The 17,526-nt window shown below is 51.7% G+C and overlaps 3 protein-coding genes across 3 annotated transcripts; 1 reads left to right on the top strand and 2 right to left on the bottom strand.

Annotated features, from left to right (window-relative positions):
• Nucleotides 1–4,366: 4,366 nt before the first annotated feature.
• On the bottom strand, nucleotides 4,367–5,437 carry N0V96_008385 (uncharacterized protein; the record flags this gene model as incomplete). The annotated part of the gene is made up of 1 exon (XM_065758312.1): nucleotides 4,367–5,437. One exon carries the CDS (start codon nucleotides 5,435–5,437, stop codon nucleotides 4,367–4,369), a length of 1,071 nt encoding a protein of 356 aa, XP_065613067.1.
• A 1,211-nt stretch (nucleotides 5,438–6,648) lies between these two features.
• N0V96_008386 (uncharacterized protein) lies at nucleotides 6,649–8,986 on the top strand (the record flags this gene model as incomplete). Its single annotated transcript, XM_065758313.1, has 5 exons — nucleotides 6,649–7,140; nucleotides 7,473–7,670; nucleotides 8,157–8,329; nucleotides 8,425–8,576; nucleotides 8,640–8,986. The coding sequence occupies 5 exons, from the start codon at nucleotides 6,649–6,651 to the stop codon at nucleotides 8,984–8,986; spliced, it is 1,362 nt and encodes a 453-aa protein (XP_065613068.1).
• Nucleotides 8,987–13,922: 4,936 nt separating this feature from the next.
• On the bottom strand, nucleotides 13,923–17,009 carry N0V96_008387 (uncharacterized protein; the record flags this gene model as incomplete). Its single annotated transcript, XM_065758314.1, has 5 exons — nucleotides 13,923–15,707; nucleotides 15,766–16,068; nucleotides 16,132–16,348; nucleotides 16,426–16,729; nucleotides 16,787–17,009. The coding sequence occupies 5 exons, from the start codon at nucleotides 17,007–17,009 to the stop codon at nucleotides 13,923–13,925; spliced, it is 2,832 nt and encodes a 943-aa protein (XP_065613069.1).
• Between the last annotated feature and the right edge of the window lie 517 nt (nucleotides 17,010–17,526).

The following is a 17,526-nucleotide window of genomic DNA, read 5'->3' on the forward strand; positions in this document are numbered from 1 at the left end:
GAAGCAATTGAGCGCAGTGGACCCTCAGCAGCGCCTGAAGGCGCGATAGCTGATCCCGCAATTGATCGGATAGACTCATGACGCTGCGAGACAGATGCAGTTGAGACTTTTTACTGTTCAATACTCACCATCCGGCAGGCTCATACATCTTCACCATGTAGTGGACTTGGCATATGCAATGCGACCCTAGTATGATAATTGGAAAACCATAGTACTTGGAGAAGCCCCAAAAATAACCCCTAGCGGCCACCACCAAACCCCACCACTTCCGCCCAAGCTGGCCACCGTCACCGACCACTACAAAACGACGATAACTTCACAAAACAAAATTCAAAAACATACAACACCAGGTATTCGCTGGTCGTCACCGACCCAACTACTAATCCGGCCCTCATTGGCTTGTCTATGGGAGAGCGGACGGGATCCCGAATTTTCCAATGGGTATGGTCGTATGTGGCAGTCTGCCGAGAGAAGGAAGCCTGTGTTCCTCAGCGTGCGGTGATGCCCACTGGATTAAACGGTACTTGACGCTGTTTCCATTTGGTCTCGGCTCTCGATTGAAACCCATACTTCTGAATTGAGTTTAAACCTCGGTTACTCACAGGCGTGGACGGTTCTCCCCTACCTTGTCTCGTGGTTGAAGACCCATCTGCCGTTAGGGTGGGGAAAATGCCGCCGCTGTGTTGTCAATACACATGACACCCGTGCTTGGAGGCACAACTCACGGCAGATAGGAGCGGCATTTGATCTACATAGGAAGACTTGATTCAGCCATATTGGCTCATCGGCATGTCGTCAAAGAGCCTTCTTCGAGGAAGCGCCTACGCGAGTGGAATGTCCTGCAACGTTTCCACATGGCTTATTCCAGTGGATGGAAGACCAATGCTTAAGTAAATTAATGATGGGCTTGAAGAGAACTCCTAGTACACAGCCAAATATTTGTGCTCCACATTCAATCGGCCCAGAGGGCTCTAAGGTAGAAGTCCAAGCCGAGAGATGTTATGGGCGTATAGACAGGAAACGATGGCTTCAGCTTGGTGACAATATAGACATTACAAGCCCAACATCTTAAGCTATCTTCAAGTCTCCAAGACTTTGCACCAAGTTGTGAACATAATCCATGGTGTTCTCGTCATACACTGTACCTCGGGTCTTGTCAAAAGGTCCACAACTTGGGTCAGCCGTATTCAACTCGACTTGCGACTTATCCAGCATCAGCTGAGCAAGCATCCAAAACTCCTTTGCGTGACGTATGAAACCGAGCCGTCGCCACATTTCATCGCAAAGCAGGAGACCAGGTGGACTTTCAACGACCCAGCTGTCGGCCTGGGCGTAGAGCGAGATCCATCGATTCAACCCTATCTGAAGGTGCCACGACCCGCTATTGGGCGCAAGAGATACCTCGTAGTGGAATCCGAGGGTGTGTAATGCTAAGTTATATCGCGTAAGCGTCCGCCCGCGTTTGGATATAAACGACACCTGAAGTACTATCAAATGGAAAGATTCAACTGAAGAAAGGTACACACCAGTGATGGCCGTGAACAGGTTCAACATGCTGAGACCCGCTAAACCTTGGCAGGTCTCTTCATCGCTGAGGCGATCGTTGCACATGGCCTCGACGAGATCAACGACTCGCATCTGAGCTTGCCGCGGTTCGCTCGAGGACCAATTGTGTAGAAGGACGAAGCACTCTTCTTGCGAAGACGCTTGGAAGCAGGAGTCGGGACAGACGAGACTCATTCTCATCTCGGCGACAACGAGTCTCGGGGGTGAGTTGTGGAAAATGACAAACGCACCATCGAGTAGGAAGATGTAGGTTCCAGTTCTTTATATCGTAGATTAGACTCTGCTTGCCTTTTTTGGGAACTCTATGTCTCCCATGTGGTAACTTACCGAATAAGCATCTCCAGTAACACAAATCTTTTCCAGCTGAAAGTGGAGGAATCATCAACCGGCAGCTTATGACGGGTAAGATCACCTAAGCCAAAATCTCTTGCTGCCTGACAGAGAGATTGTTAGCTGGCAACGGGTGGACTGTTATGCAAGATTTGGATTTCACTTACATCCAAGACAATAGCATACCTATTTCTTCGAATTCGACGTTTGCTTAGTTTAACGCCCTCCCAATATTGAATCAGACAAATCAAGTAGGCAGCTTGGATCGCTTCGAGGCGCCTATAGACCGCTTCATCGTCACAGGAGGTGGAATCATCAACGGTAATGGACTCATCAAGAAGAGCCTCGTCGAGGAAGACGAGTTCTTCTGCACTGTTGAACCAAATGTTGGCGTTTGCGCGGACGCTCGGCGACGGAGAGAGGCATGCTCCCAAGACGGCCATGGCGGCGATGAGCAAGGGCGATGCATTGGAAGTCGAGAAGGATGGTTTGTGAATGATGGGGCAGTTGGGATACCAACACGACCAGAACAGCTCGAGATTGTCTTGTAGTCTTTGAGGGGAGAAGAAGTTGTGGCAGGAAAATTCGATGGAGCTGGACCAGGAGATGTTGATTTTGCTGCCTCTTGGTTTGCTGATAGTGATGTCTTTAAGCATTGCTACAATCTTAGACGTCACGTCAGAAGCCTCCTCCACATAAGGCCGGGAGAGTTGATCGTTGGGCTGGTTGTTGAGGCTGTATTGGGATTCGGTCAAGAACGAGACAGAAGAGTTTTGAATACTGCGCCATGGCGAGTCAGGCTCTGCGGCGAGGGGGAATCCCGAGCGTAAGTAGCTGTCCCAAATGCGACCATCGCACCTGGGGTTTGGTTTCCTGATCTGCTGGAGTAGTAACTGTCGTTCTTGGAGCGAGCCACATTCAAAGGACTGCGCCAGGCCCGCAAATTTAGTAAACCTTCGCATATAGTTGAAGTGATACCTGATCGTGTTCTGTGTCCGGGTTTCGTATGGGAAGTCGAATGTTGAGTAGACCAGGTCGGGAATGAGCAGGTCGTGCGGCTCTTCAGCATGGTAATGGAAGGGATCGTCTAGGTCTAACTCGTCGGTCAGGGGCTCGTCTAGGTATGTTTCTACAATGCCGCCTTCAGTCGCAGGCATAGAAAATAGGTCGTTGCTGGAAGCTCGGGCGTCGAGTAGTGTGTTTGAGACTAGAGATTCTTGGACCATGGCACGTTCCGTCAGAGTACCTGATCCAGGATCGCTGCGGTTCGTGTCTGCCAAAGGTGATTTATCTCGTTGTCTACCATGCGCAGCCGAAGTTTGGTTTTCATCGCTGGCAATCTGTGCTGCATACGTGCAAGGCCTGTTGTCCTTAAGACAAGTACGACATGGCCACTGAGAGCTGCAAGCTCGCTTCCTATGGCTGCAACGATCGCAGGCTGTCTTCTTCTTGCCTCTAGTACTTTGAGGAAGCTGCGGAATCTCCACATCTGCTCGAAGCCTCTCCTTGCAGGCCTTGAAATGACGCTTGAGAACGTCCCTGTTCCGAATGGATGTGGGCTTTAGCTTGGTCGTCCCTTCACACGACATGAGCTTACTTGCCTGCGCCCGAAAGATTGCGAACAGAAATGACAATTGAATGGGCGGTTGGTACTATCTGTGGCGGAGTCTAAACGTCAGAAATTCCAATGATCGAGCGTGGATGATGGGGGATCAGGCTTATATACGCATTACTTTGTGGCGTTGAAGATGTTCGAGACGTGTGAACTTTCGATCACACACTTGGCAGGAGAAGCCAGAGGTAGCAGAAGAAGACAGCGTGCTGGAAGCCATGATTGATAAGATTATCCGTCTCGAGTATCATGGGGCGGCTGGACACTACGTGTAGATGATCGGGGGTAATGTTCCTTCAAGGTAACATCTTTCAAAATACCGTTTACTTCCCCGGACGTTCCCCCAGTGTGGATCTGCGGGGAACCGCACCTTGCCGGGAGGATCGGCAGAGAGGGGGCGTAGAGGACCGGCTATTTCTAGCCACACTAGCTCTCGAGTGTGTTGCTCTACGTACCTCATGTTAATACGACATGAGTTTCTTCATGAGTTTCTTCATAAGAGTCGAGGCAAAGGCTTTCTCATTTATTCGTTATGCTTAAGTTGGTTGATACCATTACTTCTTCATGTGACGCCTGTGTATGGGCTGATCTGGAGGGCTCCCATTGTCCAATTTGAGTTCACCTTACCACCGGGAGCCAAACGCTAGCCACTGTCGCCAGATCAACATCTACGCTGTACGCGTACCCAGAAGTTCCTCTGAAAAGCAAACCATTGTGTTTTCGTCTGCCAGGGGCGGTCCAGATCCACTAACGAAGCATCAAACCTACGGAAGAACTGCGCAATAAAATTGTGCATTTCGACCGTAGCCAAGTTCTTCCCCACGCAGCTTCTGCTTCCCATGCCGAACTGTAATCGCGTTAGCCACCCCTTGCTGCCCTACCTGATGAACATATAAGGAGGAAATTTGGACGTGTTCTTACCGTTGTTATATGAGAGTTCCAATACTTGATCTTTCCTTCATGGTTTGCATCACTCGCAATCCATCTCTCAGGCTTCCACTCATCGGCGTCTGGGCCAAATATTTCCATCGACCTGTTCATCGAAGCGGGACTTATGCCACAGACCGTGCCTTCCGGCACTGCCATTTCATCCAGTTGCAAGCCTCCGGGACCAACCATGCGCGGAAGTTGATACTGAATGGAAGGGTGCAGTCTCGTACTCTCTTTGATGACGGCAGATAGGAACGGCAGTCTGGACGACTCCAAGAACCCTATGTCTCGCCCTGTATTTTCGAGTCCCAAGGAGCAATACGCTTCATCGATCTCTGCCTGGAGCCGAACTATCGCTTCGGGATGAAGAAGAAGCGAGCCCAGCGTGGCAAGAATGCCAATAGTTGTCGTATCTGCTCCGGCGCCCAGAATATTGACGCCTTCCATCATCACATCGCCCTTTGTGACCGGCTGCCCTGCCATATCTTTGGCGTCGATGAACAGCTGTAACATATCTCGCCGCTTGAAACCAAGGCCATTTCGGTAGCGCTCGTCAACACGGACCTCTAGCCAGTCCACAAATCTGGAGAAGGCCTGGAGCCGTTCGCCGCCAAAGGACTTAAGGGCCCACTGCGCGATGCAGTTGTTGAACCACGCCATTTGAAGTGGCATGTTGCCCATGTTTGCCATGAGCCAGAAGCCGTCGTGGATTGACCGGATGATGCCTTCAACATCCTTTCCCTTCTCTATGAAACCGATGGGGCCTCCCAAAGCCAAGCTGCCAACCACGTCGAAGGCGAAGTAGTTTACCCACTCGTCCATGCGAACCGGAGCGTTCCTATCGGCAAACTCTGCCATTCTCTTCCACATAGAGTTTGCGACATCTTGTATCAAGGGCTCCATGGATTGTATGGCAGTCATGGAGTACCCGGACGAGACGCGAGACCGCAGATGCCGATGAGTCTTGATGTCCCTGACGGCGAAGAAACTCATACTCATGTTTGGAACGGTCCAAGTGTCGTACCATTTGCTCTGTGAGTTATAGTCAGACAACGAACTTCATAGATTGACAAGCTTTTGGTTGAGGCTTAGATTCCTGACCTTGACAACTTTCTGACCATGGCCGTATAGTGCTTTCAGACCGGCTTCGTCGACAATGCTCAATTCGTTTGGGGCAATACGGACAACGTTCCCGTACTTCCGGTGCAATAGGACAACATCTTGGTGCCATGTCCCTCGAAAGTACTTGTGGGATCTCCAGGCTTCGCTGAAGGTGGCCAGCCATGGTCCCGGAACCCTGCTGAGAGGATGGAAAAACACGGTGTGTATGATCGAAGAGAACCAGAGAAGTAGAATCACCGCAAACACCATCACATAACTCCAATTGCCCATAATGTCTCTGGCAGAGGACATATACCCATCACGTGGTAGGCTTAGAAACTGTGTCGAAAACAAGTTCATTTTTTTTTCCCTGCGTGAACAGTACTGATAAGATTTGAAAATATTGCTTAACCTCACATGGGTGAGTCCGTTTGATACCAAGATAGGGGTTTCCTTTGACAGCTCCATGATACTGCTGCGCGAAAAACCATGAACTTATATGGAAGATTCACTCTGGGCAGTACTCTCAACTGGATATGATTGACAAGCCATAGTGGCTTCCCCGATAGCATGTTGCATAGGAACCTATCGCCAGAGAATTGCAGCCAACGATATGCCGGCAAGCATGATGAAGAGGCATCGGAGCAAACTCCACACCCCATGGGGAAGGCTTTGAATCTCGCGCCCAACTTTTCCAATTGATGGACGCCAACTGCAGGAGGCTTCGGTAACTGAACTGGCAGCGACAAGCACGGTGGTGAGAGTTTACCGGTGCCCCGCACTCGGAGATAGTTTCACTTACACGAGCAGTAGAGCGGCGGTTTCGATGCGGAGTTGTGTGGGGAAAATCCCGAGAGGGTGTGCTGCATCGGCAGGCTCATGACCTCGGCCTCGGGATTGGGGCGGATGTTGCAACCGCAGGTAGGAGATGAAGCACTTGAATTATGTTCAATCGGCATCTATAAGACAACATGAACACATTGTGATACCATGAGTGACAGCTTACCACCAAAGTTCTTTCTTCCTCGCTTGAATACCATTCCATCGCGTCACGCACCAACAAGCGATCTTACACTACTTGCTGAGCGGATACTTCAGCGTCATACAAAATGCCTTACCATCAACCTCGTCGTCTTCCTCCCGGCTGGGACGCCAATGACTTTGAGCGTTTTGTCGAGTCCATAGTCCCAATCATAGGGGAAGAGAACCTCGACATCATCTCGGCAGACAAGGAGCTGGCCGACGGAGACTACGTCAACCCATGCAAGTCCCACGACATGCACGCCGTCTACACGAGAGACTTTTTCGTATCGTGCGCCATCATCAATCCCAGGTCTGTTCCCGAAGTCCAAGATGTGATGCGGCTTTGCAACCAGCTGCAGATGCCCGTCTGGCCATTTTCTATTGGCCGCAACACGGGGTACGGCGGCGCAGCACCGCGAGTTCCAGGCAGTCTCGGTATAGAACTCGGAAGGCATCTGAACAAGGTCCTCGAGGTAAATGTCGATGGAGCGTACGCTCTCGTCGAGCCTGGGGTCACTTTTGCTGGTCTTTATGAGCATCTTGTCAAGACTGGCCTCAGTGAACACCTGTGGCTAGATGTGCGTTCTTCTTTTGCAAGGACTATGAAAGCGTATTTCTGACCATGGATTTAGGTACCTGATCTTGGAGGCGGCTCAATTATTGGTAGTAATAACGGTTTCCCTACATATAGTCCTTGACTGACGGACACAGGGAACACTCTTGAGAGAGGTGTCGGTTACAGTAAGTGCTGAGGGCTAGCCTCAACCATGACCTAGAACTTGTAGGCTAATTACTTTGGGAATCTCACAGCACCTTACGGAGGTAAGATGTCGTCAAGAAGACTATTGTAATAAGTTGGTCATACATCTGATGCTCAGCAGATCACTTCATGATGCATTGCGGTATGGAGGTCATTCTCCCCGACGGCACCCTCGTCCGCACTGGCATGGGAGCGCTTCCGGACCCGTCTGGAGGGAATTCAGACCTTCCGCCCCATGAACAGAAGGCAAATTCTGCTTGGCAGCTGTTCAACTATGGATTCGGCCCTTACAACGACGGAATCTTTTCCCAGAGCAGCCTTGGCATCGTCGTCAAAATGGGAGTGTGGGTGAGTCAACCATGTCTTTCTCCTCAGTGACCTGACCTTTGACCAAGGTTATATGTGCTGACCGTAACCGTGAAAGTTAATGCCGAATCCCGGAGGATATCAAGCCTATATGATCACATTCCCTCGCGAGGATGACCTGTCAGAAATCGTGGATATTATAAGACCGTTGCGCCTAGTAAGTTGGATATTCCCATCTCTCGATTGATTGATTGACTTACGGAGACTGACGAGAATCAATGCTCACAGCAAACTGTCATTCAAAATGTGCCCACCATTCGCCATTTACTTCTGGACGCCGCCGTAGCTGGTAATAAGGCTTCTTATACGAACAAGGCCGAACCACTATCCGATGAAGACCTTGATGCGATCGCAGCCAAACTGAATCTAGGTCGCTGGAACTTCTATGGTGCTGTCTATGTAAAGAACCTCTTGAAGATCATTTCGGGCGCTGTTTACAGAAACAATGGCTAATCCCCATCGCGATAGGGCCCGGAGCCTGTGCAGAAATTCTTTCTCGATACTATCAAGGCCGCTTTCCTAAAGGTTCCCGGCTCAAAGTTCTTTCTTGCGGAGGATCGAAATGAACCATACAGCGTCTTGAAGACAAGGGAGAAGACCTTGCGAGGCGTTCCTTCCCTGGACGAGCTTCGTTGGGTGAGGTATGTGGCTTGTCAACATCCTGTCATATCTTGCCTATCCTGGCCTTGACATCGCGACTCAATGTTGTCCAGTTGACTGATCATGATTACCATAGCTGGCTACCAAACGGTGCGCACCTATTCTTTTCGCCCATCACGAAGATTTCGGGGCAGGATGCCAAGCTCCAATACGAGGTCACAAAGCGCAGGTTCGCAGAGGCTGGACTCGACTTCATTGGCACCTTCACCATTGGTATGCGAGAAATGCGTCAGTAGTCCTTCATTGCTTCGGCCAGCCCTATGATATGCACGAGACTGACAGATTTCACAGACCACATTGTGTGCATTGTATTCAACCGCGAAGACCCTCAGCAGCGCTTGAAAGCGCGATGGCTGATCCGGCAACTGATCCAGGACTGTGCGGAACGTGGCTGGGGCGAGTACAGAACACACCTAGCGTTGATGGACCAGATCGCAAACACGTATAGCTTCAACAACAACGCCCAGATGAAGCTCAATGAAAAAATCAAGAACGCGCTGGATCCGAACGGCATTCTTGCTCCTGGGAAAAACGGCATTTGGCCAAAGAAGTACGACAAACGGGAATGGGTGCTTCGAGATGATGAAGCAGACATGTTGTCTAGCGGTAGGAATCACGGTATAAAGAGTCACTTGTAGTAATGCCACAATCGCAGTCAGTTACTGCTAGGTGCCATTTGAGCCACAGATGGCCACACCCGTTGACTTCATCTCGTGGACGTCGTGGAGAGGCCGACGGCTCCGGGCCCGCAACCGGCCAGACCCTGGGTACCAGCGACCTGACCCATGTCCACCGAAGCCGTTGCGGCACCTTTCAGAATGGCTGGGACATGCACCCCCGGGTTGCCGGAGTTCGGGTCGTAGCTGCCATCCTCCGTTCCAGTACCCACTTATGCGGGGTGAATCCGATACTACCTAAGGCAGTTCCCCACCCCTTACCCCTCCATCCCTCTTTCTCACGACCTAAAGTCAGGCAATCTGAACGTCAGTCGCTAACTCGATGATGGCGACATAAGGTGCAGCGTATTTCAATGTAACTATAGAGTCAGTAGAATCGCACAAAATATCTTAGAGTACTTTCAGTATTGCAAGAGACTGGTCTGGCTTGGTGTTGGCGTTTATGTGGCACCGCTTCGTCTCCAGTGCCTTTGGGCCTCACGAGATAAATTAATTCACCCTGCCCAAAGTCATCAGACGACCATCATCGATCGTACTTATCCCTGAACTATGCATTAATGATCTCGCGTCTTTATTCCTTCAGCAGGTTATCCAGAAGGGCTCCACGAACAGTGACATTTGACAGCGGTGCAATCGGTTTTCAGGGGTGCTTTCTGACTCCTGAAGGTTTTTCTTTCTTGAGACTTGAATCGCTGAACAGCTTGTGCCGGTAGATAGCTTCGTGAAACAAGATTGCGGCGACCCCATGAAAGATCTTCTTGCAGTCATGTTCTCAAGCTCTTAATAATCAGGGAAATAGTGGAGGTTGTTCATATTCTAGAACAAAAGTATTGTTTCCTTTCATTATAATTCTTCATTTAGCGATCCTTAGCGAGGGCGGTTGACACCAACTGAGGTACTTACCTACGAGACATACCCACGATATTTCTATCTTTGTTCGGAAGTGTCATTGGCAATACTCACTGGATAGCAGTGGCCGCCCGTGTTACTCAGTAAATACGATTGCAGTTCCACAACGACAGACCTTTTGACACGAAGCAGATGTTTACCGCATTACCGATTTTCACTCCCGTGCGGCAAACGCCCCTTCTGCGCATTAATGACTTTCTTTGAGATAGATCCTAAGTCCCAAAGTAGCATATGGAGAAATTTTCTATATAAACGCGATCGTAAGGCTCTCCATCTACTGAAGTCTCGACGGCAATAACAACAACATACCTCAACTCACACCCATTTCATTAAATATTCACTCAAATCTTCACACCTTTGCCAATATGCCCGTTCCTACCAAGAGTGGAGTTTCAGGTGTCTCAAGGACCGCGGAAACAAACGAAGTCGTCGGAATCAATCCGAAGGAGTTCTGTGGCGTCTATAGTTTTAGTTCCGGAGACCCGGCGTACAAAATCATGATCCTCAAACCCGAGCCCCCGATAAGGAGAAACGGACAACCATGTCTTCGACTAGAATACATCCCCCTCAATGGTTCTACAGTGACAAGAGATTGCATCTTGGAACGGATGAGTGTATTATTTGGTGAGGGTGGTAGAATCTGGGCACGAAGTCGACTCCAAGACGTCAAGATTGACCCAAACCCGCCCCATAACAATTTACCCCAGGCGGCTCCAACCAACACGATTCACGGGGAGCCGACGTATGAAGTCGTTTTCATAAAAGAAGATGGCGGCCCGTGGAAAATAGAATGGGCCTCGATCGAGAAGGAAGATAGCTTGAAGGAGAAACTTACGAAGGAAGATTAGAGGTGAAGAGGGCCATATGGTGGCAGCCCTTTGACGTGGTCGATTTGCATGCTTCAAATCCATCTACGCGTCAGTCAGACCTGGCAGAGGCAGCCTGAACACCGCGGCGGTCAATGGACCACAGCTTCTTCAAATTCACTCCTCGCATCCACAAGACCCTGACAGAGTTACTTCAGACTATCAGGCAGTTTAAATAGCGTCAGTCACTCAAAATACGAAGTTTCATCAAATTAGCTACCCAGTCGACTTGGGAAACACATAGTAATTATTCTACGAGTGCTGAGTTGCCCTATGAGACACATGTAGTGACTGGCTGTACTGTCTCCTGTATCATAAAGTACTGAGAGAATACGTCTTAGAAATTAGCAGTATCACCACACGGCTCACGGCCTCTCCCCTTCGAACGAAAGAAAAAAAACCTAAGAAGAAGGAAAAGACAAGGAGAGCCCCCGCCCCCTCCCCAACCACGATAGCCGTCGAAGTCAGGGCTATTTCTACATGAGGTTCAGTCAGTCTCACCCGATACCTAGAAGAGATCCACAGTCTACTCAATAAACAAACATGTTTCCTGCCAGAATTTCCTGATATTTCCCGCCCAAAATACACTGACCAGCTATACACGTTGAAGGGTGCCCACACTGTACACGACAAGATCTTCTACGGTAAGGCTGCTGTTTCCCATGTCTCTCTGGTCACACATTCCCTACAGCTGTCGAGTTTCCCCTGGTAGCAGACACGGCGATCACGTAACAATTGACATCTATCGCAGCTACAAGTAAAGCGGCGTCACCCGGTACATGTACGCGGACCCACGCGGGGGTCCGGAGCCGGGTATCTAGAGCAGGAAGAGAAACTCAGGAAAGGGTTTACCTCCTGTCACGGTCTTGCGCCCTGGAACTAGAGGGAGGGGTTGGGTGGGGGCGAGGACACCCGTCAGCCTCACGAGCAGGGGTTTGGGTGAAGGATGGTGGGCTGGGCATCCCACGCGGCGAGGGGGCGCCGCGGCAGACGCCTTGCGAATGCAAGGTGACTGCGAAGGATGCTGTTGGAGCCAGGTGTCGACAGTTCCGGGAGTTGGTTTGAGAACGGAGGAAGTCTCTGTTCATGTAGTACTGATACCGGGCGATGATTACGATTGGGTTGTTGGTGGGGTTGCAAGGGGCTCGTTGGTGATGTAGGTTAAGGTGCTCCGTACTCGGTGAGATGTCTTGGGGCAACTTGGCCGGGTTGGTAGAGAAAGGATGAGGGAAGGAGGTTTCGGTGTGATGGTGTGTGATGAGATGCAGAGGTTTTGATGAGGACACGATATGGAATGCCAAATGGTTTGGCTTGGGCCTTTATTACTTTGGTTCTTGAGGAGGAGAAATGATGCTATCTTCGTAGGTATTACATAACAGGATCGCGACATCGATTCTTGTCAACCCTGCTCCGAGCACTTTTCGCAGAAAGAACGCAAGATCAAAGCTGCTGGAGAGCGGCTATAACCCCAACAGCTTCGGCACGGGACTAACAGAAAAATATCGCTTTCAAAGTCCTTGGAATTTTCGTTCTGCCGTCGCGAAGAAGAGGGTAACCCCACCGTTGGGCCGGGTACGCAATCATGGCAAAAAGATGATGACTTGCTCGCCTTGGCAGAAAATCGCATTCTGCTTACGCTGCTCGAACATGGAGCAAACCCAAGCGCAAAGGCCGTCGAATTTCACGAGAATGAAAGATGGGAGATGCCAGTTTGGCTCAGGTTCTTTATCACGATACGGCGCGTGCACTTGCTCAAACAACCAAAAGTGTACGAGGAGACTCTATTTGCAATGCTGGATGGTTTCGAGACGCTCGAAAATGTTACTGTGGCCAGAGTGTCGCTTACAAAAACCAACGGAGAAAGTTCGGTGCAAGAGAAGTTCAACTTTTGGGACGTGTGCCAGTCTTGGGCCAACTTCTCACTGCCTACGATGACGGACTTGTGCGGCGATGAGTTCCTTACAAGAGTTTTTGCACGCGTCTTGGCTAAGATCCCCGCTGAAAACGAGTCGTTCAGAAAGGCTGAAGCTTGGTGCAAGACGGTGTTATTAGCCAGTGCTGACGAGCTTGAAAGTGCCGTCACTTTCCTGCGATCAGGAGCTCATCTCCGCATATCAGAGAAGCGAGGCGCTGTGGAGGAGCAAGAAAGTCCAAGGAACACGAAAAGGACTAGGGAGAGAAGGAGACAAAAGCAGTGAGATAGCCAAGGCGTAGGGGATCGCAGGAATGTCGAAGATGACGACGTTTAAACAGCTAATAGCGTTGGAGGAGCTAGAACTCTAGGATGCGTGGCCTCTGAACTCCTGGTTGACTGTAGCTACCTAAGGTACCTATGTCGTAACTGACGCTCGTTACCCAACGGTGTCAATCTCCTAAATCACTTGAGTTTCTGACTTTTTAGGATGGCAATATCAGATATGGCTTCCTAATGTCACTCACTGATTGATGGCCATGATTCTTGGATAAATGCATAGGGATGGAAGGTCCAGGCCTCCGCACCTGCCTACAAGCATCTGAATCGTATTCCACCAGGACCTGACGGTATTCCCACCTCGGCCAGAGGGTACATAGGACACAGATTCGAAGGAAGGAGCGTCTCCCCGGTACAGCGCAAGCTTGCTGGGGCCACGTAGCCTGGTGGTTAAACGGGTGATGAATAAACTGGGACGCTGGTTTTTCGTAGGGATAGGGTTCGAACCAACGCCTGAGCTTTTTTGTCAAGTGTTGACTCTTCTGCTATTGCGCAAGGTATTTTATTTTGGTATAGTGGTGATGTTTTGTGGAGTTGGTATAGTGATGAAATGAGATGCGTTTCGTGTCCGCACATAGTAACCGTGATGTTTTTCTTCTTCTTCATCAGACAAACAAATGCCTCCATTCCTTCCTCGTACGCCGCCACTTAGATGCAGTATTACCGCGTGTTTTGCCTGCTTTGCGACGCCAAACCTCACCTTCCCGTTGGATATCATCAGAGATTGAACCCCCATCCCACCGCCTCCCTCCGCCTTGTACCCAGGAGCCAACCCCGAGAAAACGAAAAACAAAAGGCCTAGATTTCCGGTTATCATACCCATCCGTTCCTCGTGTCCGAATCAAGTACCCCCTTCCACTTCCATTCCATCCTACCCGGTAGTGACATTCCCATTCAGCCCTCCCGTAGCTGCCCCCGCTGATACCTCTCCATCCCCAGTCCACGTCAAATCATCCATGTTCGCCAGCACAGTCCATGGATCGATTCCCATACCAGGAGGGATGGAGTCAAAGTTCATATTCATAAACGAGACCGGATCCGAACTCGGGGCATACTGCAAGCCCCTCGAGTCCCACGTCGTCGTCGATGTCGACGTTGAAGAGGACCCTGCAGCGCCGCCGCCTAGCATCGCGTTCTGAATGCTCGTAATATCGATAATCTCATTCACGTTCCCGCCCCCACTGCCGCCGCCGCTACCGCCGTTACTCTGCGTGGCACTCCCATCGTCCGGCGAAGACGTACTACCGCGCCCGAGACCAGGCGGCGTGTTGTTACTGCTGCTCCCGCCCGTCGACTGCGACGGCGTGCTCTTGTTGAACACGGAAGTCGGCGACGGTTGTCCTGCTGCGGGACTCCGGTGCGGGAGGTTGACTGGAAAAGTGGCCGTTCCTGCTGTTGGTCCAATTATGCCGCTCCCTCGTAAGAGGCCTGACCCGAACCCGCCAACGCTGTCGATACCAGAGGCCACGGGCACCGAAGGATAAGCAAAGGCAGCCCCTTGCGCCATGCCCGTCACATCCGGGCTCTTTGTCGATGTTGTCGTCGTCGTCGTCTCCGATGTCCGCTTCCTTTTATTCGGGCCCATGTCCCGCATATCAACAGACGCCGATGAAGACGGCGGCCCCATCCCGATAGGCTGGTCGAATTTCCCGAGCGTTGGCCCGAGCATCGGGTTGGTGCCGCCCATGGAGACCGGGGTATTGCAGCCGCCGTCGTGCTGCACCCTGATCGGGTAGTGCTCGTAGGCGGTGCCCTTTGGGTTGCCGAGCGGCAGTCTGCCGGGCAAGGGCGGCTGGATCTCGGTGTGTTTCGAGATGGATGTCCGGGCGAGAAGAGGGATGTTGGACGACGTCCAGCCAAAAAGGTTCTTGTAGTGTGCCAGGTTGGGCAGGTCGATGACGCCGGATAGGCCGTTGCGCTCGATGTCCATGAATATTTGCTGGAGAAAGGCCTGCGTGATGATGTGTCGTCTTCCGATCGCCTCCATGGCGTTTATGATGAACTTTAGATTCTGCAGGTCCGCCGTCGAGAAGCCGGTGTCCATGTTGCATTTCGCCGAATAGACGTACACCGACGCGGCCGAGTAGAGCGATAAGGCGACCATGGGGCTTTTCTGTAGCGTATGAGCGTTACCGAAGCCGGGTTCGAGGCGGACGTGGCTTTCACTTACATAGCCCGAGTTCATGTGGCTCGTCAACTTGATAATGCTCACCACCTCCTCCGCCGCCGTCCGCAGCCGCAGCTCCGAGGCGGCCTTGAGCGGCTCGGGGAGCTTGTTCCGCTCGATCCTGTCGATCGCGGCGTGGTGGAGGCAGATGACGGAGGCGTGGAGGTTGAGGTTCGTGTGGACGGATGTCGGGTCGCGCATGCTCTGCGGCAGGCGGAAGCGCTCCGGCAAGAACATGAAGGCGCTCGAGAGCATGTTGTCAATGTCCCTGTGCCGTTTCCAGAACTCGCCGTACTCGACATCCCCAGGCCTGTCGTTAGGCCGCTCCCAGTGGACGTGCTTCAGGAGCATGTTGAAGATGTAGCACATTATGACGGCGCCTGCGAAAGTCGAGTACGAGGCGCCTTGGAACGCTTCTGGTAGTGTCGACGTTTCTTCCTCGCGGGCCGAGTTGAAGGCCTCTTCGGACGAGGGAAGATGTGTAGTGATCTGTCGTGGGGTCAGTCACCAAAACAAATAGGGGCGCAGGCTATACAGGGGTTCATACTTCGTTTGGGTCAATGAGAGTAGGCCAACCAGTCGCAATACTCGCGTGACAGTCGATGCAGTAGGCGCCCCAAAACGCCCTCCTCCGCTCCTCAAGGTCAACCCACGAGGTGGGCGGCGCAAGCGTCGGCGCCATCTCCTGCCCATCACCGTCGATGCGGTGAAGGCCCATCATCTCCACGAGTCGTACGCACTTTGCCGAGCTCATGGCCGCTCTCGTGAAGAAGAGAGACCTCGCTTCGTCCGTCGCGATGAGAGCCCACGCTTGTGCGTGTTGGATAGTGAGGAAGTGTTCGCCGAATCCCTACGTATTAGTGCGGACGTTAGTGAGTCCTGTTTAGAGCAGCGGTTATGACATAGAACTCACCCTCATCTCATCCGCATCTGCGTATTGTCGAGCCCGTTTGTAGAAAATGTCGTGGTACTGGCTATACTTCTCATGCCCATTGGAGGCCATGGACCAAACCGCGTACTGCAGACACATCGGCGGACGTTTATGGGGCGCCGAGTAAAACGCCTGGAGATACCGACCAGGGTGGATAATAGGTATAAAGTGCTGTTGCCTCTCAAAGAAGCTCTTGTTCCTGGTTCTCAAAGTCAGATGTGCCCGGGCTATTGCGAAAGCAGAGGAGAGAGAGAGGGCGCCAGATGCCAAACATACAACTCCTCCATCATCTCAAAAGGGGGTAGAGCTTCTGAGAGCCCCAGCCCCATGAGTTCCCCCGAGGCGTTGGCAAAGCTGGGTGCTTCAGGTTGCGAGGACGGTGCCGTCTTGTTCATGTTCACTCCCGTGTGAAAGCCCGAGGTCCCGTCGTCAAAGGTACCGTTTTGCATGCCCATGATCGTCTCAATGTCGACATGGAAGTCGTCCATGCCAATGTTGATCCGACTATCCAGGTCACCCTCAGAGGGCAGTGCCCCATTGCCCTTGCTGGCGGCTTCTTTGAGAAGATCCTCCACCTGAGCTGTGCGTGTTGGTTAATAAGACGCTCTTTGGCGAGAACTGCAAGAGAGCGCATTACCTAGCCTCTCCTCGAGCTCCTTCACATTCTTCCGCTTGAAGGCGGGCTTCCTTCTGGACTCCGGATACACGCATTCTCCCTTTACTTTCAAGCAGCGGCTACATGTCGGCTTCACTCGATCACACTTAAGCTTTCGGGACCGGCATGTCACACACGCCAGCGGCTCGGAGCCGTTGGCGGCGGAGCCCGGGAGGTCCGCTTGTACGCCGTCGTCGGTATCCATGATGAGCCGCAAAATTTCCTTCCGAGACCTCGGCAAAGGGGGGCAAACGGAAGGTAGGGAGAGAGAATGTGTGCGCCGGGAGTGGGCCTCAGCGGCGCCGGGGGGTTCCAAGACTCAGGACGACTCGGAGGAGACGGCAGAGAGTCGGACTCGGGCTGGCTGCAGCGTGACGCAAGAGACAACGGGTACGTAGAGCGGGCTTTGGAGGAGCACTATTGCGGCAAAAAAAAAGGCCAAAGAGTAACTCACAGTTTCTCTGTGGCCCTTTGCTACACTATTAGGAGCAGGTTCTACACCAGGCAGATACGTGCTCAAGTGTGTGTCGGCGCCAGTCTTTGCTCAGTCGGACAGTTTCTGCACCGATGTCCGATGTCCGAGATGGATCTAGTGCCTCAATCTAATTGGCTCTGAAGATTTCTATGACGAGCCTTTCATGATGACTCATCAGGAAGAACCAAGAGTTGAAAAATTGACACTTTAATGTACTGCCTAGAAATTTAGCGACTAATTGTGCACG

This window comes from Colletotrichum fioriniae (genome assembly GCF_027942845.1).
Source record: "Colletotrichum fioriniae strain IMI 355084 chromosome Unknown scaffold_10, whole genome shotgun sequence".
Classification (NCBI taxonomy): domain Eukaryota; kingdom Fungi; phylum Ascomycota; class Sordariomycetes; order Glomerellales; family Glomerellaceae; genus Colletotrichum; species Colletotrichum fioriniae.